Genomic DNA, 23,777 nt, shown 5'->3' with positions numbered 1-23,777 from the left:
GCTTATGTGTGTAGAATACTATCTAGTCCGCTTCTAGCTGAGCAGTGCCCTCCAAACAATTTTGATGCAAGCGCTGGGTCATCTTCTTGGCTGGTGACACTCTGTTGGTTCAGTCCCTTGGTTGCCTGGTCCCCTTGTACCAGAAGAAGCCTACAGAGCTAAGTCCATTTTGCCCAGGGCAGTTCCACTCCAGCATTAAAGTTCCAAACTCCTTAGCAAAACAAAACCCCACATCCATTTAAATGACTCAGATGGTAAATGTCACCTTATAGGTATCTTAACACAATTACAAAGAAAAATAAAGATTTGAACGCCCTGTGCTTATTTGTGCCCACCCTCCCCAGAAGGTGGCTTGTCAACCACCCCCAACTGCCCCATTGAGGGTGTTCCTGTTCTCCCTCAGTGGCTTCCCCTGTGAGCCCTTCCCTAGAGAGGGATCCTGATTTGTAAGGTTTTCACCATCTCTGTCCTGGCTGGTGGGACTAGGACAGCTTTATTCCCTACTCTGCTTCTGGGCTGGGAAAACCATCAGCGGACAGCTGTCTACCCTGCCCCATGCCGTGGAACATTCCAGAACTGGATGCTTACTTCACTCGAGTAAGCATTGCTCTATTCAACATCATCTTGAAGTTGAAACGCCATTGGGAAGAGTAACATAGCAAGTTGATACTTCCCCAAGAGGGCGGTGAAATTGGGGCGGTGGGGGTGGTGGGGAGAGCACCGGAGAAGGCAGAGAGACAGGGAGGAGAAGAAGGGGCCCAGGGAAGGGGCAGAGAGCCCCAAACTCCAGAAGGACTCCGAGTTATGGGAAGACCATGAACCTGACCAGCGGAGTCTGGGTCAAGGGGAGAGGGCCACAGTAAGAGCTGGGTCCTCATCGTGTTCAGCCAGACCTGCGACCTTCCAGAAAGAAGGGCAGGCGAATGACTTGAGGTAGGCGAGGCGCCGGCAAGGATGTGCCCCATCCTACACGCGACGGAAAGGAGAAAAGGCACAATGGCCACCTTTCTGGAGTCAACTATCTTTAGAAGTCTCCGCTGATGTCCCAGCCGGAGAGCAATAGCGACAGTGACGTCACGCGGAGCATTTGGGGGTGACGCCAGAAAACAAACCCAGCTAAGCCCCATCTCCTAATAGCCTCGGCTGGCGGGTGGGCCTCCTTTTCTAGGATTTGTGTTTTCCCTGGGACTCCTGCCCCTGCCTGCGGTCTTTTTTGCCTTTTTTTAAATGGTTACAGTCGCGTCAAACACCGCACGGCAGCTTTTTTCCTGCCCGCGTCCGATCGGACCCCCAGTAACCGGAATGTCTTCATTGGCAACGCAGTGCACGTAACCAAAGCAAAGTTTACGGTCCTCCCAAGTGAATTTAAATCCGTCTCCTGTTCTCCCCGTCACCCTCCGGTGTCAGCCGCCCAGCTGGGCTCTGCGCCCTTATACCCCCTGCGGCGCGACCCGCCCGCCGAGCACCTACCTTGCCCAGGCCCGGCGTGTCCTTCACCTTGTTGACGGCCCGCAGCAGGCAGGGAGGGGCCGGGGGAGGGCAGGTCTGCAGAATGCCGCTGAAGCTGGTGGCGAAGAGGGGGGGCTCGGCCACAGACGAGGGGGAAGGTCGATGTTTCTTCTTTTTAGAAGACAGGTTTAGCTTCTGGGCCGCTCTGGAAGGAAAGAGTGCAGAAGAGGGACAATGAGGGGCGAGTAGGATCCCGTGTCCAATCAGACAGTCAGATGTGCCAGGCTTACTCTCTATCCTCTTTCTCTTAAAGAACCTCTGGTTCTTCCTGAGGCTTGATAGTTCCCTGTTTGTCCCCCGAGGGCTCGGCAGTGGCCCCTCACTAGCGCCCAGCGAACCTAATGAGCCACCGAATCACTTATATACAGAGAGGGAAAAAAGCCATACGACTGTGCTGCAATCTGCAGTCGCGATTTCTAAAGGCTGGTTTGCGATCCGCACTCAGCCATAAGCGTGGGTGCAGCTGGTCCGTCTTTGGGGGAACAACAGCGCCGACGAGGCTAATGATCCCACAGCTTCTCTGGTATGAACTCCGGTGTGAGAGGCCCTACGAGTTATTTAGAAATTTGAACACCTTGTAAAATCCCAACCACCCTGGTGAAGGACCCGTCAAGGCTCACTCTGTGTGTGGTTGTGGAAGAAAAACACACGGCCCAGGGCCACGGGGAAACATAAATCAACCTGGTTTTGGAAACATAACACCAAAGAGAACACAGTCCAGCCCGGACGTACAGTGCTGAGACTATGGGCTGCTTGTGTGGAAAACGGGAATTTGTGCGGGAGGTGGGTGTCTTTTGATACAAAATGCAATTCATGGGGGGGACTCGGGAGCTTATTCGGTGAAGCGTCTGCCTTCGGCTCAGGTCATGATCTCAGGGTCCTGGGACTGAGCCCCACATCGGGCTCTCTGCTCAGCAGGGAGCCTGCTTCTCCCTCTCTCTTTGCCCCTCTTCCCCTCCTTGTGCTCTGTCCCAAAAAAATAAATAACATTTTCAAGAAAAAATGCAATTCAAGGGCAAGCGCCGGGGGTGAAGGTCAGAGCCAACAAAGGTGGCACAGAGCGGGCAGATGGGGAAGGAGAGAGGTTGCCGGCATCGCTTATAGTGCTGGGAGTTTACACCGTCTCTCCTACAATACGAACGTTCTGCGACACTTAGACCATATCCTTGTTATAGTGAGCGGTGGTCGGGGGTGGGGGGAAATCAAAGCAGGTGGCCACGAGGCCACGTTATTGCAGCAACTCTGATATACTCACTCCTGGATTCCTTCCAGCCTCCTTCCTAGCACCCATGCCCACCCACACCCCACTCGACGTGGAGGAGAGTGAGGGTCCTGGGAGTCAAATCATATGCAGGGCCCTCCGAAGGACATCATCCTAGGGTCCCTTCTCTCTCTCTCTCTCTCTCTTGCAAGGCCAGATTTTCATTCTGGAAGATACTGGATCATTCCCAACAGCATACAAGCATGCTGTTGTTTCTCCTGTCTTTTTTTTTTTTTTTTTAAAGATTTTATTTATTTATTTGACAGACAGAGATCACAAGTAGGCAGAGACACAGGCAGAGAGGAGGCAGAGAGGAGGAAGCAGGCCCCCTGCCGAGCAGAGAGCCTGATGTGGGGCTCGATCCCAGGACCCTGAGATCATGACCTGAGCCGAAGGCAGAGGATTAACCCACTGAGCCACCCAGGCATCCCTGTTTCTCCTGTCTTAAAGGAAAAACACAACCTCTTCTTGGTTCGTCTTCCGTGGTTGGCTCCCGTTCTGTTTCCTTGCTCATCTTTGCCCAAAACTCAGGGCAAGAGCTGTCTATCCTAGTTTTCTCTGGTTCCTCTCCTCCCCCTGCCTCTGAGCACATTCCATGGTTGGGGAGGGGGGGGGATCCAACCCCCAGCTGCTCCAGAAGGGCTCTTGTCCCGGCTGCTGATGACTTGCGCCATAGCTCAGTGGTGTGGTTCTCAGACCCCTCTCTCCTGACCCATCAGAGTAGTGATTATATCCTTCGCTTTTGTGAAGGCTTCCAGGACATTCCTGGCCATGCCTTTCTGGTGTTCTCAGCTGGTTTCTTCCCTTTCCCCTCACTCCTCAGAGGCGGGATGCCTCAGGGCTCCTCCACGTCTACCCTCTGTCTCTGGCTGTTATCTCCCAGGAACACCATTTAAATAACATCGCAATGCCCAGGACCCCTAAATTTTTATTTCCAGCTTAGACCTCTCTCCGGAAATCTGAATTTAGTTATCCAGCTACCCCCTCCCCAATTCTATTTGGATATCTAATCAAGGTCTCGGGCTTAGACACTAAATTCTTGATCTTTTCCTGAAAAACTATATTTCCTTGGCTTCCCCTCTTCCAGAAAATGACAGTCCCGTCCATGCAATGGCCCCAGCATGTCTGACTGCTCTCTCTCTCACACCACGCAGCCGATCCATCAGGAAACTGTCTGGGCTGTAACTCCAGAATGCATCCACGATCCGCCGCCTGTCGCCACTGCCTTGACGCCACTGTCTCTGTCTGAGCCACTAACCCCTCTTGCCTGGGTTTCTAGAAGAGTCTCCTAACTCGTCCTTCCTCTGTCGTCCTTCCCCAGCCTGCAACCCCACTGCCCAGGCTGTTTTCCACACGGTTGTCAGAGTGGTTCATTTAAAACACAACTGCTCAGAAAACCCAACTCCTCCATTTTCCTTGTCATCTCAGAGAAAAGCTGAAGTGATTACAGTGGACTGGAAAGCCTCCCATGTACCGTCCCTCCTACCTCAGACCACCCTTCCTACTATTCTTGGTCTTCAGCTACTCTCATCGAGCCATACTAGCCTCCAAATGCTCCTGGTTCGCTCCCACTGCAGGGCCTTTGCACAGGCTCCTGCCTTAGCCTGGAACACTCTGGTCCAGGTAGAGGTAGGTAGGCACATGGCTCGCTCCTCTACCTCCTTCAAATCTTTCTTCACGTGTCACCACATCAGGGAACCCACCCTGCCCACCACGTCAGGCTGCACTTTCCAAAGATGGCTGCACCCACATGTCTCCCATTCCACATTCTCTTCCCAGGACGTGACATTGATGTGTCTCCATCAACACGCACGGTCTACTTTCCTTCTCTTCAAATGCCATTGGAACTTCAAAATTGCCTTGACCAACAAAATGTGGTGGGAATGATGTTGCATGACCTCCAAGGTTGGGTCAGAACAGAAAATATGGCTTCTACCAGCTCTATCTTTGAACCTGGCCTCTGCCTTGTGAGGAAGCCTATGTCATGTGGAAAAGGCCACACAGAGAAAAGCAGAGGCATCCAGTCGACAGCAAGAATCAACCACCAGACACCTGAGTACATGAGCCTTCAGATGATGGCAGTGGCCATACTTTGAGTCTTCTGGCTGAGGCCCAAGGCACTGTGAGCCTAGATAAGCCACCCCACTATGCCTTGTCCCAAATTTCTGAACTCCAGAGACCATGAGAGATGATAAGTGATCGTTGTTGACTTAAGCCATGAAGTTTTGGGGTAACTGGTTACACAGCCATAGTAAATGAACCGCCAGCACCCGCCCCCAATCTCCTCGTTCCTCTTACCCCGCCGGCCTCACCCACCCATCCCCCGCGTGGCACTTCCTGTCTTCTAACACAGCAGGTGACTTACTTAGTCATCATTTGTGTTGTTTATTGTCCGTTTCCTCTCTAGAATGTAAATCCCAGTGGGACCAAAGGAGCACAAGGATTTGCTAAATGAATGAATGAATGAAGACTGAAGGATCTGGGGCTATTTAGAATAGAAACCAGGAGAAAAGGGAAGGAAAAGTCTTCTAAAAAAACGGTCTTCAAAAAAAAAAAAAGAAAGAAAAAAAATGAATAGGGGTGCCTGGGTGGCTCAGTTGGTTCAGCATCTGTGTCTTGATTTCAGCTCAGATCATGATCCCTGGGTTGTGGGATCGAGCCCCACATTGGGCTCCATGATCAGCACGGAGTCTGCTTGTCCCTCAGCCCCTATCCCCTCTCGAGTGCATGTGTTCTCGCTCTTTTTCACAAATAAATAAAATCTTTTAAAAAATGAGTAACTGACATGTAGCAGGAAGAATTTTTCAAGCCTCACAAGCCATCTTATTCGGTCTCAGAAAACCTGCCGAGGAAGACAATGATCCTTCCATTTCACAAAGAAACAGGGCTTTCAAGAATGAAATCCGGAGTCCTTTAGCACCTGACCTGAATCTGAATATCCAGCTTCTTCAGATACTGGGTAGATAACGGGCAAATCACTTCAATCCCGACTGTTTATAACGTATGTGAAGGGTGTGCATAGCACCTGGTGATTGGTTGGCGTGCGAAAACATGACCATCGTCACCGTCATCGGCACGATGATCACACTCAGTTTCTGTGTAGTCAGGTCAAACAAAAATGGTAGACTTTCTAGGAAAATGAAATAAGACTGTGTGTTAGGGGTTCGGTACAAAGGAATTTCTTAATAGATGGCATTTTGTAGGATTGTAGGAAGACAAGAGGAGACCAAAGGTGGGTCTACTGCCCCATGTTGTGCAACACTGTCTCTCTAGGGAGCAAACAGGCAGGTGGGACAGAAACACACACTTGGGTTTACAAGTCTAAGGCTTATCTTTCTAGAAACTAGAGTAACGCATTAGTCATGGGTCTGTTTCATGAAATAGTGAGTTTTCTGTCACTGGAAATGCCCAAGGAGGAGCTAGGAAACCACTTCTGGGGAATATTAGGGGGAACGAGGCATGTGTTGGGAGAATCAGATGATTCCCAAAATCTCTTCCAAGGCAGAGTTTCTGAAATGATTCCTGGAATCACTAAATTCCATTTAGGGAAGCCTCTGCTGGCTTCAGTGCAGAAAAATAGTAATGAAGGGAATTATTTTGAGAATACAGCTAAAAATTACTTTCTTTCTAAAACATGTATAGGAAATAAGTGTACTAAAGAGAATTCCCGAATTGGAAAAATTAATAAGAGCCATGTTTTATAGCTTTATGTTCTATGAGAACATTTTACTTTAATTTCGACAGTATTAGAGCCAGCTGTTTGATCTGATTGGTCTTGTATGTTCCAGCTTCTTGGAAGTCAGCAGCTTCTGCTTTTATTATATAGCACTTCAGTGACGGGCAGAGAGAGGAAGGTTAGGGTCTAGGAATCTCTCATGAATAATTGTATTACTTGGTGACACAAAGGAGACAGAGTCATGAAAGAATTCAACAGGTAAAGACATTTTGGCTAGATGTGTAATTAATGCCTTCTAATAAATTCTTTCTTCACAGGGTAAAAAACAACTTAGCGGGTTGTCTTAGAAGATTTCAAACAACCAAAAAGCCCTAAAACACTACTATAAGCTATATTTACTTGTCTCATTCTTTTTTTTTCTTAAGATTTTATTCTTTTTTTTTGACAGAGAGAGACACAACAAGAGAAGAAAACAGAAGCAGGGGACTGGGAGAGGGAGAAGCAGGCTCCCCGCTGAGCAGGGAGCCCGATGGGGGGCTCGATCCCAGGACTCTGGAATCATGACCCGAGCCAAAGGCAGACGCTTAACGACTGAGCCACCCAGGCGCCCCTACTTGTCTCATTCTTATCACAGATACTATCCTTGGTGACTTCAAGCTATGCACCCCAGCACACATCTCTAAATATCCATAAGCTTCATTTACGTCTCTGTGCCTTATTTCAAGAAAACAGATCGTCTCTCTAACAGGATGAAATTCATAGTTACTGAATGAGTATAAGGAAATTGGTGCCACGCTAAGCCTTATGAGGCTGGTAATTTGGCAAGAATTTAAACTGATGGGCTCAGTTTTTCCGTCTGGGTTCTGGCCCTTCCTCTCCCCAGCCTTGTCATCCCACCAGGAGACAGCTACCCTAACACACTGTGGGATGCTCTCTGATTCTAGGAATCAGTTTGGAATTGAAGTCACCTTCCTATGGGATGCTCACTTCTTTTCATTGGCCAGATCTACCCAGATCTTAAAAAAAAAAAAAAAAAAAAAAAAAAAGAGGTAAATAGTACCTGGTTAAATGTAATTGGGTTAGTTGGGGGAAAATCTTAGGTCTCAGTTATATAGATCAGAGGGGGACTTTTTGAGGATTCTTTTTTTTTTTTTTTTTTTTTTTTTTTTTGCATTTGTGTGACAGACCATTTGACCTGGAATTTTCAGAATTGTGGGAGCTTAAATGGAAAGCACCTCATGACAAGTGTATCTCATGAGAATTAAATTGGGGTCTGCCACCCTTAGTATGCAGAGATTACTAAAATGCTGACTTAACAATATCCGGAGAATTATTATTAGCTTCATGAGGAATAGAACTTTCTTTAGGGAACGGGCAGGAGTATCAGGCAACATAGCCATTTTTTTAAGGATTCACTATCCTTTTTGGAATTGACATACTGTGTTTTGCTGACCACATTCTGAGAGCATTTCCTTTTTTTTTTTTTTTTTTTTTTTAAAGTAGGCTCCATTCCCAGCGCAGAGCCCAGTGTGGGGGCTCGAACTCATGACCCTGAGATCAAGACCCGAGTGGAGATCAAGATCTGGACGCTTCACCGACTGAGCCGCCCAGGCGCCCCAAAGAGATCATTTCTTCTCATCCCGGGGGGGTGTCCAAGTGCGGGATGCTCAGAGAGGTGGGTAAATGGTTTATATAAATTAAGAGGTCATTCAAGCTGTACTAAATCGGGGGGGAGGTGAGGGGGCCCTCCACACTGCCCCATCTGCCGCACAGAAAGGGTCCCGACCCAGGAGGGGACGACAGGGATCGGATGTCCATTGTCAGCTTCTAAAAGACACCCCACTTTCATCTAACGTGACCGTGGCCGGGGCTGCCCTGGGCTGCGAGGGCTTCTGTGCCACTAGAAAATATTTCAATGCCTGGAGGATTAAGACAGCCTGATAATAAGCAATGACATGACAGATCACAGCAGCTCCTCAGAAATCTGCAGGGTCAGTGACGTGGGGGGTCGAAGAAAATAAAGCCGATTAGAAATAGAGAGGATACATGACAAGAACCAGTGGTCTGAGGCAAAGCTTCTGGAAACAAGTAGGATGTCCATGTGCGCGTAAAAAACCAGAAACAACAGCAACAAAACACCAGTCACGCATCGTTTGGAAACCACGCCGGCTGGAAAGCACTGGGGCCGGGCCTCGAAGTGTGATGCGTGGGTCGGAGACTCCCCAGCAGGGAAGAAGTGCATTTCTCCTTCACCTTTCCAGGCTGTAATTGGCTGTCACCGAGGTCATTTCCATGTCTCCTGAGGCTGAAAAGCACACGGGGTCTTGGGGTTTTCCTGATTTTTATGTAAATGATCCATTTCATTAGTGCAGGAAGATAATTCAGGACATGACTTCAAATAAAATGTTTACCATCAGGAGCAAAACAACAGCTGACCATTAACCTCGGCACCACGTTGCAGGGAACAGTGCAGCCCATCGTGATCAGAGTTCGGAAACAAACTGACATCTAGAGTTTAACGCACAGCGCTCATCCACAGTGATCATTTCTATGAAGTCACCCATATTCTTCTCTTAAAAATCTGCCCATTCTTCAGGGGCTCCTGTAAGTTGCCGTCATCGACTCCTTCAGCCTTCGGGGCCCTCACCTGTGCCCTTGAAGTCTTACAGCCATTGGTCTTAAGAGAATCTATCTGAGGTTCCAACCCCTAATGAGATGCTGCTCTGCGGTGGGGGCTGTGCTTCTCTGTCAGTGTTTCTAGCGCTGCCTCCAGCTCCCTGAAGGTCAATACCACACGCGTCCTTTCTTCCGCACCTGCCACCCGCCCCAGAGCTTTGTGCCTTGTTGAGGGGACAGTGTGGACGCTGCTTGGAGCTGCCAGATCCATCCAGCCTTGGAGGTTACGACACAAAAAGCCCCATGCTCAAGGAGCCTGAAGTTTTAGATAACACTCAGACCTTGGATGGTCTTACTCTTTCTAAAGCATTTTCCACCCATGGTCACACCCATCTTCACGCAGCGATCTGGGGTAAGAAGTTGGAAAAAGATCTGTACCCGCAAGTACATGTTCGGGGAAAAAAAAAAAAAAATGAAGGCTCAGAAGTTACCAGATTTTCTCCACCATCGTGGGACTAGTGATTCTCACACTTGAGATCAGGATTCAAGCTTTCGCTCATCTGGGGCCCGGGTTGGTCCACGACGTCATGTTATTACCCAACTTGATAAATGAAAGCAGTTATCTTATTTTATTTGGGCAAAATAAAACCAGATGATAATCGTTTGCTTAATAATGAAACCACCGCCCCACAAAAAAAGCAGTTATATATTTTTGTGTGGAACTCAAATCAAATCATATATAAGCATTTACCAATTACTGATCTGGTTGCCTAGCAACGTACCTTCATAGCACAGGGGAAGAATGTCTCCACTGAGTGAGTCAGGTCATGCCCAGAATTAGGACGTGAATGGCAAATTAGACGAAAATGGCTTCTCTGTCCCTATAGTCCCAACCCAGAGTGAGCCCTTGCATGACAATAACAACAGACATCCGGGTGTACCATCCACCACTACCTCGTGCCCCTCCCTCTAAAGACACCCGCGGGATGCTGAAAGCTGCTTAGAATGCATGTGAATGCTTGGGAAACTCAATCAGTCCATCGGTGTTTACTGGATGGCAGCTATACACAGAACGACTATGCAATCAATGGGCTGTGGATATCACGAAAGTCATCTGTGAGTCACCCAGCAGCCGCTCTGTGTCCAAGAGTCCACTGGGAAAATGGATACAGGAAAAGAATCCACATAACCCAGCACGACCGATAACTTTCTTCTGGCTCCGTGGCAGCGGAGATAAACAGAAGCGTGAAGGAGCCTGCAGACATGCGGCGGGGGTCCCTGCCACCCAGTTAAAGAGTCTCACCAGCAGGCTAGATCTGGAAGCTTCTCCCAAACAGTGTTATCTGAGCGGCACACCATTCACCCACACCCGGGGGCACCACACGGGCAAAAGAGCAGTATCTGAAAACCATGTCATCGGTCGATATTGCAAATCCATTCGTGTCTGGATATTTTTCATGGTCAGAGGGAGAATATTATGAATAAATGAAAAAATACGGCTCATGTCAAAAATAATGGGAGCAGAAAGAACGTGTTCGTAAGCTACGGTTTTTGCAAAAGCGATTCCAAGTAAAACCTTCTTTGCGTAAAGCTGGGTACCTATGAGAGTGTTTGCCGAGCCAAGGTCCTTGTTATGAAAAGAGAGGTGCTTGCCTAGCCCCAAATAAAGATGTTTAAAAAAATAAAATGCAGCTGTGGCTCACAACCCACCGTTCACCGAGCTTGGCTCACTTCCGCCTGTCTGGAAGCAAGACTCTGGACATTGTCACAGGTTGGTCTTCTTGGCTTCCTTGGATATTCCGTCCAGGGGATCACTGATGGAGCGGGGAGCCATCTGCAGGAGGCGGGGTCCCCGGGCTGAAGAGAAGGTGGGGGACCTCTGCTCCAATGAACTTGTCCAGAACTGGACGACTTGGTGCCACCTTCTATGGGCAGCCTTGGAGACATGTGGCCTTCTTTATTCCCTTTCCTATCTCTACACATCCTGCAAACCTCGTGTCATTCCCCAGTCCTGCCCAGATGACCAACGCCAGGGCAGGACCTGGAGGGAAATGCTCACGAGGGACCAGGAAGCTCTGTTTCTGAGATGGAGGGACCTCTGGGAAGATGTGTCTTGCTTCAAACGTGTGCGATCAGTCCTATCTCAAGAAAGTGCACGCACGCTACTCTTAAGAACCTTGGAAGATGGAATAACCCTGAACTTTATCCTCTACTCCTGCCTAACAGGTCTAAAGGAGCCACTGCCAACTCGTCCACTGCCTTGGATGCCAGGGGACATACCCCTGAACTTGACTCCAGAGCTGTTAATTTCTTCATTACCTGCGTAGCCTTATTGCTCTCTATACACACCTACAAAGCTACACTTCCTGTACTCCCTGCTCTCTGCGGGGTCGGGAGAGGGCTGCAGCCTCCTGACCCACGATACACACCAGGAAGAGCTTTCTCAGGGAGGAGAAAGACCTAAGGAACCCCGCGGTCTGGAGGAGCACCCGGGGCGTTCTCCTTGAAATGCATCTGGACAGTGGTAGGTAAGACACGGGCCCGGTGTGGGCACACTGCCCCATTCCCGCAGGACACAGCCTTGCCTGAAGCCTGACATGGGGCCAGGGGCTGTGCACTGGGGCTAGGGTCTTGGTCTTCCCAGACTCCTAACCCAGCTTCCCAGTCTGGACTTCTGTTCCAGCCCGGGTTCATGGCCCTGGGCTTTCCCCCCATTTGCACTTGGGTCCTTACACACTTGTCCCTGTGCTAACAGACCTTCTAGTGGTTCCCTTCTGACCAGGGGCTTCCTGTCCGCAGAGCTTCATCTCTGGCCTGATCTGTCCAGGCCAAGCCAGCTTAGTACCCAGGAAACTACATGATGTAACTTCTTCCTGAGCCATTCGTTTGTACATGGGGCCCAGTCATACATAAATTAAAGGAACTGTGGGGGCACCTGGGTGGCATCTGCCTTCCTCTCAGGTTGATGTGGAAAACGAAGGCAAAAGAAAAATTAAATTTCCTTGCTACGCAGAGCCCACTGACAAGTCCCTGAAATAGGCAGAGTGACATTCCTCTAAGGACTCAGCTGCCTCGATGTTAACACCTTGCTAAGGGCAAAAGGCAATCTTAACCCGATCCCCCAGGATCCTGTTAAGTCTACTTAAACATATAAAAATTCCTTTGGACATTTCCTTTATCTCTAACCACCCGCTCCCCAAGATACGTGTTGTCAATTACCCCCTCACCCAGAGCGTAAGACCCACCAATACACATCTAAAGGGTCTCATGACTAAGGTTTTATTAGACTGTAGTAAACGACCTTTTCTTAACAATAGCCAGCCCTCTCAAGGTCCTGGAAACCTTGCTTCCAAATTCCTTAGAGACTTAAGCTTTCCCTAACGCCCTCCCAACTTGAAACTATATAATCAGCCACTCCTCACAACCGCAGGGCAGCGGGTCCTGTCCCGTGCTGTAATAAAACCACCTTTTTGCACCAAAGACGTCTCAAGAATTCTTTCTGGGCCGTCGGCTTTGAATCCTAACATCTTTGCTACATCGGGGTCATGGGCCCCGGGTCCTGGGATTGAGCCCCGCATCGGGCTCCTTGCTCAGTGGGGAGTCTGCTTCTCCCTCTGCCCCTCTCCTCGCTCATGCTCTCTCTCAGATAAATGAATAAAATCTTAAAAAAAAAAAAAAAGAACTATGAGCACCTAGGACACCAGACCCGAGTAAGTGCAAATATTAATTTAAAACTCCATCTCAAACCAGATATATATGATCTTAGTGAACTACGATCCCTGGGATCTTTCATAAACACAAATAATTGAGAACTGGCAAGTCTTACTGAATAAAGTAGATGAAACCAAGTAATGACCATCCAGCTATAGACAGAAAAAGACAATCACAGGCTAAGGAGAGCCCATTCCTTGGGGAATACGAAGGCCTGATTTCTCTGGTGAGAAAGAATTGTCCAGTGTGTGTGTTTGTGTGCGAAAGTGTACACGCCCATAGATCTTCTGCAGTACAAAGACCGTCTAAACTAAAATTAAGATTCCTTCCAGGAATAAGCATATTCCAGATAATTTGATTTTAAGAATCCAATGAATCTAATGTTCTTTTCATTACATCATGCTGCCTTGTAAATGCTAACTCCAGTAGTTTCTAGTTAAATCCTTGATGCATATGCTAATGTAATGTTAAAGGCAGAAATTGCATGATTTACCCTAAACAAGATAGCCCACTTAAAAGCCCAGGGTGACCACTCATTCCCCCAGGAGTTTTCCTTAATATTTATCTTCCTTAGCTGTTTGGCAGGGAATTATCCTGAAAGGCAGCAGAAATGGAATAGCCATGGTGGTGTTCACCTTTGAGGTCTTTATTTGAAAAGAAACGGGGCTTTATTCCCGCTCTTCCGGTATTATGATCATGTGAAATGAGAAACTGACATGGAGTTACTCACTCCAGAAATAATTTGATGCCTGAAGCAGCCAAGTGCTATCAGGGTGTGAGAGCTAGAAATGGACAGCGTGGGCAGAGGAAAAAAAGCCTTTAATCCACAACTCTTTGCTCAATACCTGTGGCTCTTTCAGATGCAAAGCTAATTAATTGTCAATGCTGGGTGACTTGCTCTGTGGTTTGGGGGCTTCTTGGTTAATTAAATTTGAATATCACGGCTTTGTTTGCTAAAGGAAGTCATTTTTTTCTCCTTTAATATCAATATTTCTTTTTGTTCAACAAATTATTTGCTATAGTTGAAACTGGAGGACATCATTAAGTAAGTTATTTCAAAGAACGACAATCCGCATGAGGTCTCCGCAATACGGTGGGACGAACTGGACGCGGCAGAGGCGCAGAACGTCTGTCCCTGACTCTGCGGCAAGGCTGCTCTGCCCCTGATGCTGGGACGTCTTTTCAATTGCCGGCACCTCTGCAGCCCCACTAGAGGGAGAGAGGCAGAAATTTACACCCTCTCCTTTCCTACCTACTCAGCCACCAAGCCATGTGGGTTGGAGTCCATGCAGACTGTGACAACCACGGTAAAGGCACACTGGGATAAAGTGCACTCACCACAAGCATGTGCAAAAGCTCCCGTGCAGAGGAAGAAGGCAACTTTTATTTTCAGTACAGCAGCGATCTCTACTGAACAGCATAGATGAGAGATTAGTCCAGAGCAAAATAACTCGTGAATGGAGAAAGAATCTATAGTAATCACAGTCTATGAGATGGGAGGGGTGAACATTTTGTGACATTGAATCAAAGCTGCTAACAATGACCTACACTTTTTTAAAAAGATTTATGTATTTATTTGGGATAGAGAGCACACGAGTCGGGGGCGGGGGGGAAGGGCAGAGGGGAAAGACTCAGCACAGAGCACGAGTACGCCCCACGGCTCAATCTCAGGACCCTGAGGTCATGACCTGAGCCAAAACTAAGAGTCAGATGCTGAACCGACTGAGCCAGCCAGGAGCCCCGATAATTTACCTTCTCTTGCACATAATGGCTTATTTGATTATTTCTGCAGGTGTAGGGCGATTATGCTACAAGGTAGCATGGGAAGGGAAAGGAGATAGGTCCGGGGTGCACATCTCCATTGACAGGTTGTGACTTGAGCGCGGAGAAGGGACTTCCCCCCTCCCCTAACTCCCTCCCATCCCACTACTGCATTTACTGTCCCTATTGCTGCTCCTGAGGTTCTCGGGCGCTGTGCACAAGCGGGAGTGTGTGTGCGTGTGTGTGCGCACACGTGCGTACACGTACATCCGTATAGTAAGGGGGAGGAGGGAGAAGCCAGAAGAATAAAAACTCAGGGGATTCCTCTCCATTAAAGATTTTGCTACATTCTTCATACTTATTTTATCTTGCAGTTAATAAATATTTTTGAAAAGAACGATCAAAAGGTTAAACACTGCTGGGGCGCCTGGGTGGCTCAGTGGGTTAAAGCCTCTGCCTTCGGCTCAGGTCATGATCCCAGGGTCCTGGGATGGAGCCCCACATCTGCTCTGCAGGGAGCCTGCTTCCTCCTCACTCTCTCTCTGCCTACCTGCAATCTCTCTCTGTCAAATACATAAATAAAATCTTTAAAAAAAAAAAAAAAGATTAAACACTGCTGTAACAAAAGGAATTGTTTTGAAATTGCCGGCAACAGAGAAATTTATCAAAGCAAATGGAGATTTTGTCCACATTTCCTGGTTAACTCTGAAACCTGACCTGGGTGAAGCTGCCCAGTTCACTCACGTTCACTTTGGAAGGAGTATTACTTTGCGGTCGGTGAAATCTACAGTAGGTAATATTACATATTTTATGCTGGGGCGAGTGTTCATTTTTGCAGTCCTAAATTAAATGAAGCCCATTTTTGCAGAATTGGGAGCATGATTCTATTATTTTAAGTAGCCATATTGGTTTAAAGTAGTATCTCAACTTGACTACCTTGTTGTTAACTGCAACTATGGTTTTCTGACACTGAATCCTTGGCTAAGAATAAAATTCCCAGGCATCAGGAAGATAATATTTATTCTAACAGAACTTCTAGGAACAGATTGCACGAAAGGAGGAAAACACCCATTCTCTAAAGCAGGAATCCATCCAGCTGCATCGGTGACATACTCTCGCTCGGTCGGACAGAACGTGAGTCACGTTATATGATCCATCAAATGATCAATCATCTTCTCGTGTGGACTCCCGCGTTTGCGCAACAGACATGCTCTACAAATTGCCGGTAATTTGAGTTTTTATAAATTGAATCTTATTTCACATTGATTTCTATTAAAATTGCAGAAGGCATTTTATCTTTATGAATGATATTCAATTGAGAGTGGCTATAAGCACTTTATCTTTAAATGTCTGTGCTTTCCTTCAACTCTGTCAAACAGATAAGTAATAACCACCAGTGCAAAGAGGTGTTCAAAGATACAAAGAAGTGACTCCTGACATAGGACTAATTATCAAGAAAAGGTTCGGAAACACATCAGAGCTTTTGCTTTTTTTCCCTAGCCTTGACTTCATGAAGAGGAGCCACTGATTTTCCACTTACAGTCATGGTTAAGATCTTTCTTAGTATTTGGAAATAAAAAAATATTTGATTTTGGTTTTTCCAATGGCATAGTCTTTACCACGAAGGTGGCCACCGAAGTCACGAGAGTGGCAGAGATGTCCAGGAGGGTGCCGAGCAGAACAAGAACGGAAAGTGGCCCAGGACAGAACCATGAGGAACCCCAACATCTGTCCAGTGGTGCAGAGAGGGGAGGGCGGAGGAGCATTAAAGGAGCCGTGGACACTGCGAGCGAAGGACAGGCAGTGGTGGGGGGAGGGGTCTCCGATGGAAAATGCCACTAAGAGACCAACAAAGCGAATAAAGAGTGTCCATGGAACCAGAACTAACAAGCTCATCGTTGACCTTGAACATTAGTCAAAGGAGAGGCAGAGCACATTGCATGGGGTTGAAGAATAAGTGGGGGGCTGAAGAAGTAAACAGAAGGAGGCCTACGCCGCTCTTTCAAAACATTAAATGAGCAAAGAAAAAAGATAAGACATAGTTTTAGATCTTTACCTAAATGCCTTGGTAATTAGGATGCTACGATGCGACTTTGTGCTTAAATAGAGGCTGATATAAAAGCACCCATAAAAACCATTTCTATAGCTTACAAAAATTAAAGAAGATCTCTTTCATCTTATTATCTATGCACTTATTTATTCAAGTTATTCTACAAATACTGACTGAGCACCTACTATTTACAGGTTACTGTGTTATTACCCATGGTTCCCTGCCTAAAGGACCCATTAAAACAAATTCTCCAAGAAAAACTAGGAGTCTGCAGACAAATGCTGTATGTCACCTTATTGGGTGAGAATAATATAACCCAAGAGAAAAAGCCCCGTCTTAGGGATCATAGTGACGTGGTTCAAATCCTGGCTCTGCTATATCCTTTGACACATAGGAAAATAATGACGCCCAGTGCAAAGGTCTGTTGGGAAGACAAAGGACATAACATGGGAAGTGGCCATCAGAACCACGGGCCGTAGTAGGAACTCAGCAGATGTCTCAATGCCTTCCCCTTTCACTCCTTCCGGATCCATATGCTTTTGTTTCCATAAAATTAAGAGCCTAATTAATGTCCAACTGCATAGCCAACTTGGTCCAGAAACTGGTTTCTCTTACTGTCTCCTTCTACCTGGTTGCCTACATGTATTTGAAGATCTAATTTATTTATCTATCTATTATCTATTAAATTATCTAATTTATTTAGTACATTTTATAAGCCACTTAGAACCATCTTGGGGAAACAGATACGGTATAAATCCTTAAACAAATGGTATCTGTACCCACTCTGTGATTCATTGAGCTCCTAGGTGATTTTTTTTGGTTCTACTTCTATCGAGGTGGCCAAGAGGAGCTCCCCACCGATGTCCTACCATAGAATGATGCTGTATTCGTCAATCCTTTCAAAGTTGGTTCAGTTGGGTGGTCCCGATTCATTACAGGTAGCTGAGGTTCTAGATGATTAGCCGATGGATACTCTAGACTCAATCTAGACTAGAAAATCTCTCAAGGGTGCTTTCAGGCCCATGATTTCGACGGGCCTCCGGGACCCCACAGTGAAGTGTGGGTGGGGAACCGGTATTAGCTTAGGAATCCGTGCGTGTTTCAGCGAACATTTGTCGAGTGTGACGATGCTTTAGTATTTCGGAGCCTCTCCAGAGGCAGAAAAGAGAAACAGCCAAGAGCAGAACTTCTGGAGCCAAACTGTCTTGATTCGATACTGCCTTCTGCTCCTCGCAGCTCTATAACCTTGTCGAGCACATTTCTTGGCTGTGTCGCGGTTTTGTCAGCTCTCAAACAAGATATACAAGTGGCTGCACCTCACGGAGTAGTGAGATTTAAACTACGCACAGTCTGTCTGTCCGTCTGTCTATCAGTCTATCTCTTAGAACAGTTCCCGCCCCAGAGTACATACCGTGTTTGCCACAATTATCATCATCATGAAATATTAGTAAGAAAACCATGTCTTCAGCGTTCCTTTTTAGGGACTCTTTTCCAGAAGCTTCTAAATAGGTGAATAAAGACAAGCAAGGTGAAAGCCTTCGCCCCTGAGGCCGTGGACCCCGACTGCTAATACTGGCCCCACCAGGGGCTTCGGCACATTCAGTCCACTCCAGGAGGCCGACTAGGAGGGGGTTTAGGTCCCGGCACCTCCAGTGGGCGTTTTCCGTTGTGTCGTTGGCTGGGCGGGGGGGCTTCCTGGCTAAGAAAGGTCAGAAAAAAAGACATTCTCAATCGGAGCCAACGAACTGGGGTCTTCGGACAGCCTTAAATCAGACGTCAGGAAAATCTGCATCAGTGCCGTTGCTCTGGCCTGAAAACCACCGGCCGGAGTAGACCCTCTGTCAGCCGCGTCAGCCGTGTGTCTGCAGGCTCGGCGTGCTGGAGGCAATTACTGAACTTGGTTGCTCTTTCGACGGTGCATCCTTGTGCGGGAATGACCGGGGCAGGACAACCGATGGTCACCGTCACCAACACACTTCAGGCAGCGTCCTGGGCCCCTCCGAGAGCGCGTGCGCCGAACAAATACACGTGCCAAGCTAAAACACTGCCCCAAGCAAACTAAGGGCAGTTGGGTTTAAACCAGCCCATGACTGAAATGGGGTGTAGACAAAGTCACTTTCCTTAATGCACTAGAAGTAAGTTGTCTGTGCTGCCCCCAGGCTGCGAGAATGGACTGCTGTGTTTCCTGCCCCCACGGGGGGGGGGGGGAGGCGGGGTGTATACCTACCAGCCAGGCACCTGATGGGGGGAGGGGGTTTCAGGGGAAAGAGGAGGAGTGATGCGTCACCAGCCACATTGCCCCTTACAACGGGCTGTGGTTACTAGTGTCTTCCTCGCCGGACTGCAAACACCATCAAGTCAGGAGCCACCCCCACATCTTTCCTGCAGCTGTGTTCCCAGCGCTGCATACCCACGGACAGGTGCATGGAGGACTGGCTCCAAATCATTGACCTTGAAGAGGAAAAGTCTTCCTGATAGGGTCCACACCTGCTTCCCATCAGTGGAGGAGCTGGGAAACCACGGGGGAGGGATCTGCAAGAAGCCCAGGGCTTCCACAAGGCTATGCTTGGGGGGCCTATTGGGATGTCTTTGAGTTTCTCAATATTCCAAAGCAAGGACTGTTAACAGGTTCTTCGTCATCGGTGGGAAAGAGAGTTATTTTCTATTTTGTACGGGGGCTCAAAGAAGATTCTGCAGAATGCTTCTTAAAGGGTGCAGGCAGTCCAGGCTTCCGAGACCTCTCTGGATTCCCCAGTGTTTTCTGCTTACCTGTCTCCATACCCACAACCCTCACTCATCCTATAGGAGGGCACGCGGTCAGAGCTGATGCTTAGTATCTCCTGCTCCGACCGGAGTCCTGCTCGCCCACAGTAGATACCCCATAAACACCTGTAGAAATGAGTGAGCAAATAACCAGATTTGTTTGTTTGTTTGTTTTTATGGCTTGCTGACTTCTTAAATGATGATAATCCATGAAATACTGTGTTGTGTGGGGTTTTACAGGCTATTACCCTCGTAAAACAAATACAATTATTGTGTTCGTTATAATTATTTTTTCTACATCATTAGTAGTCCGTGTCCAACATTTGTTTTACCAAGACTTTGAGGGAGGGATGTTTTCGAAGCTGCCTCTTGAAGGAAATATCTTCCTTGGGTTCTCTGTTGAGTTAGAGACTGTAGACTTTGGATTTATAAGGTTAACTGCAAAAGTCAATTTGATTAGGTGATTCTTTTTTTTTTCCACTTCTGACCTTTAGAAAAGAAACCCTTTGCCGCCGGAGCTGCCAGGGAGGGCTCCCTTTTTTTCCTCCAGAGGGGGCTCAAAGCCCACACTTCCTTGGCCTATCCCTGGGGTCCCTTCTCACCACAAGAGAGCCAAGCATGTTGGTATTGCTCCCATGTACTGTTCACTAACTGATGAATCTTTGATTTTTTTAAAATAGATACTTTTCAAAATTATGTTTTCAAGCTAATTAAATCAATAATGTGCTTGGACTTGAATGGTATGTTCTTAGGTTATGAACAAATGACAAATGAGAACATATTTTTCCACAACTCAGTTCTAATCCTACTCTGCATTTCCCCAGAATAAAAACATGGGTTATGCCATGCACTCAACGTCACCTAACTTTTCTCTCCTGCTGGATGCTCAAAACTCCTTAAATAAGACAAATGTGACCGTGGTAGTCCACGCTGATAGAGCAAATTCTCTATTTCAGGGGCCTGTCTTCCATTTTATGGGGAAATGATTTTCCATTTCTTTCCTAGGTGGTTTTCATTGTGTTTTAAGAATAACTTCCTGTCTACATTCTTCACATACGCATGTTACTCCCTTACAAAACAGGCAGCTCCTGGAGGGCACGGCCAGCATCTCCTGCAAATATTTATCCTACATGTTGCATGCAAGGGCCTTACGATCATTTGTTGACTGGAAAACAAGGATGCGCAATCGGAGCCAAGAAGGACTGTGTGAGAGCAGCCCAGTCTCTACTCCCAGAAGGCCATTCTTCAAGGATCTGAAAGTCACCAAAATACATGACTCCCCACTGCCCCCAGGACTCTTCCAGCTCAGAAATGCTATTTCTTCTGTAACACTATGATGCTCTGATTTACGAGCATCCAAATTATTATTATCCTATCCTTCTTTGGTGTTTTGGAAGGGTCATTAGTATCTCCCAACATCAAGAGTTTTGGGTGTTCACCTTCATAAAGGAAATCGATTAGCAGAATGCTGGCGGGCAGCGTGTTGACTATAATTGTAAAAAGACTAAATTACCCGAAGCGGGGGTCCCTGGGGGGCTCAGTCGGTTGAACATCTGATCCTTGGTTTTGGCTCAGGTCACCGTCTCGGGGTCATGGGATGGACCCCCACGTTGGGCTCTGTGCTTAGCGTGGAATCAGCTAGCGATTCTCTCTCTCTCCCTTCCCCTCTGTCCCTCTCTCTGTTCTCTCTCTCTAAAATAAATAAATAAAATCCTTTAAAAAATTACCTGAAAGATACTATAAGATCCTGCACTTATACTAGAGAAAGTTTCCCAGGGACTTTTCACTTCTCAAGGGAAATCGGCTTCTCCGGACTCAATCTCCTCTCCCTTCTCCCGAATGGCCTTTCCTCTCTACGCTGTGATATTCATGAATGGACGCACAGATGTAACGAGTGGACGAGGGGTCTAAGACCACCCACCCCATCAGTCACAGAACCCCGGTCCCCAGCACAGGTGTGGGTCTTGCATCCGCCCAGGGTACTTGCCCCACGATCCGTCGTTTCCCATCAGCGGCGAAATGGGACCTGATTTCCCGTCGTATCTGCTTGTTCCCATCCTCCTCCTGCCACCCGATTACCACGATCTATCATGAATCTTCGCCTATTTTGAGAATCTAGAAAATACAGTGCACCCTCGAACCAGGCTGCACTGCGCAGGACCACTTACACGTGGATTTTTTGGTAAATACGGTTCGGTAACTGTATTTCCTTTTCCTGATGATTTTCTTAAGAACGTGTTCTTCTCTCTAGTTTACTTTATTGTAAGAATACAGTACCTGCAATACATACGACGTACAGAATATATGTTAATCGACTGGGTTATTGGTAAGACTTCTGGTCAACCAAAGGCTATTTTCAACTGTGCAGTGGGTGCGGGCGGGGGGTTGTGTTGATGCCCCCAAGCCCCACACTGTAGAAGGCTCAACTGTTTGAGTTTTAATCATCATGCAACATGTATATAATTACATGACAGCCGTGCACTTTCATGCTTCTGTGCATAAATCCTCATGCCAACTCCTCTGTCGGAAAGGCCACCTGCTTCCTCATCCCCGAGACACACCTCTAACATGTGTAAGTCCGTCCCCACCACCCAAAGGAGACCTTATTCTTTTTCTTCCATAATGTCCAGTACTATTTTGCTACTAGGGCTACTTTGGGGCTTCTCATGAAGTATTTCAGCAGAACAGATCTGCATCTTGAGCAACCCTCCCCTAGATTCACTCTGATCCCGCAAACCTTACAAACTGCCTGCAATGTACCCGATGCCCCGGGAACGTTTAGGTACCAAACCTCTGCTTCCTGCCCTGATTCTTATCTGCAGGGGTGGATTTAAAATTAGATATATAGGCAACTGTTGGTTTTGGTTAAGATCCCGGCAGAGTTTTAAACGTAATACAACAGAGATTGAAATCTGTCCGGGTTCAGTCGCTGTTGCTGAGAGCCCAAGGCTGGCAACTGTTTTTTCCAGCCTTCATTTACATATTCATACTCAACCCTTTTCCTACTGCTAACGCCACACTGCAAAAATTTTTGCCTACACTTAGTAATCAAAATACCAAGAGAGAAAGCCCCCTGACGCTGGGGTGGAGGCGGAGACAGTGCCCATGGAGAGCAGCCAGAGATCTTTCCGGAACAATCAGCCCAGCTGCCCCTCCCCACTCCCACTCCCCAGCTTTGAGTCCCCCGCATCCAGGGACAGTCTGGCAACTGGAACTCTGCGTTCAGCTGACGATAATGTGCAAATGACAGTTTTGGCTGTCAGGGAGCTTATTACCTAAGCGAGGAGTTTACATATTTATGAGCTGACATCTTGGATTTGTGGCTTTTGCAGAATTCCTTAATTTCCCTTTCGCACAGCCAGCCAATAGGCAGAGAAGGGCTTCGCAGGCTCCTGACCCCACCCCCCCAGCCCCAACCCCATGTCAAGATACAGTGGGCGGCTCATTCACGAAACCATCCGAGAGCCAAAGTTAAGTTAAAAACGAGCCTCTCCACTCCTGGGCTGGACCCGGGGAGGCGAATGAGAGATACATGGGGTGCTCCGTTGATGGCAAAGGCAGCCGCCGTGGGATTTCCATCTGGATGTGCAGGATTCCCATACACACCCCTTAAAAGTGTTCTATGAACAAAGCCTGCTCATGGACCTGAACTCAGCCACCCTCTGGGCTACCCCGTGACCCTGCACTGGCCACTGTGAATGACTATTTCTCTTAAACGTGCTTTTTCTTCCCCACTCTTCTCCTGCAAAGACTTTTCCTGAGGGAAACTCCACCCTAACGCCGAGGAAGAGCTCGCTTCATCATGGACCAGAGTCCGAGCATCGGTAGAGAAAACCATAACCTCCCGTGTGCGGGCTTGTGACACGCAGCAGAGACCTAAATGTGAGGCTGGAATCCAAGTCCAAGCGTGTGAGGCTCCCAAGTCCTTGCTGGTACCTTCCTTGACTGTGTCACCACCAGGATGAAGCCGAGGAGTGGGCGAGCTCTACCCTCTTTGCCCCTGGGCCCTTTGCCCCAGGACCCCTTTCTTTCTTTCTCCTCACCTGTCTCTTTAGAAAGCTCCCCCCATTTTCTCAGGCACCGATCTGCAATCACCCACTCACCCTGGGGTCAAGTCAAGTCCCGCAGTGATCCCTCCCAGGGGCACCGGCTTTCAGAGCCTTATCTCTCATTTTGGAATGAAACCTTTTGTCGCTCACAGATTTTCAAACATCAGAGCCTCTGGCGCACACAGACCCTGCTCTGCTTCTGTGACAAAGAACGGACCTGTCTTGCAAGGACAGTACAAGAAAAGAAGATTGTTCGGTTCGCTAAAGTGTATCCGGAAAAACTCGCCTAAAATACAGGGACTAAAAGTACACTGTGCCTCAGACAAATTTAAAACTAAAGGCGACCCCACAGCACTCTCCACCGATCAAAGCCTTTGACAC

The 23,777-nt window shown here is 47.7% G+C and overlaps 1 protein-coding gene across 2 annotated transcripts in view; it reads right to left on the bottom strand.

The window, feature by feature from the left end:
- KIF26B (kinesin family member 26B) overlaps positions 1–23,777 on the bottom strand; it is a 411,062-nt gene that overhangs the window by 120,374 nt on the left and 266,911 nt on the right. For both annotated transcript variants that reach the window (XM_032317413.1, XM_032317415.1), the window contains one exon: positions 1,471–1,654. In XM_032317413.1, coding sequence (XP_032173304.1) covers positions 1,471–1,654 — 184 coding nt within the window. The remainder of the gene's footprint in view (positions 1–1,470; positions 1,655–23,777) is intronic.

Source organism: Mustela erminea, chromosome 17 (genome assembly GCF_009829155.1).
Source record: "Mustela erminea isolate mMusErm1 chromosome 17, mMusErm1.Pri, whole genome shotgun sequence".
Lineage (NCBI taxonomy): Eukaryota > Metazoa > Chordata > Mammalia > Carnivora > Mustelidae > Mustela > Mustela erminea.
The sequence above is the reverse complement of the archived record's forward strand: the minus strand, read 5'-3'. Positions and strand labels throughout refer to the sequence as shown.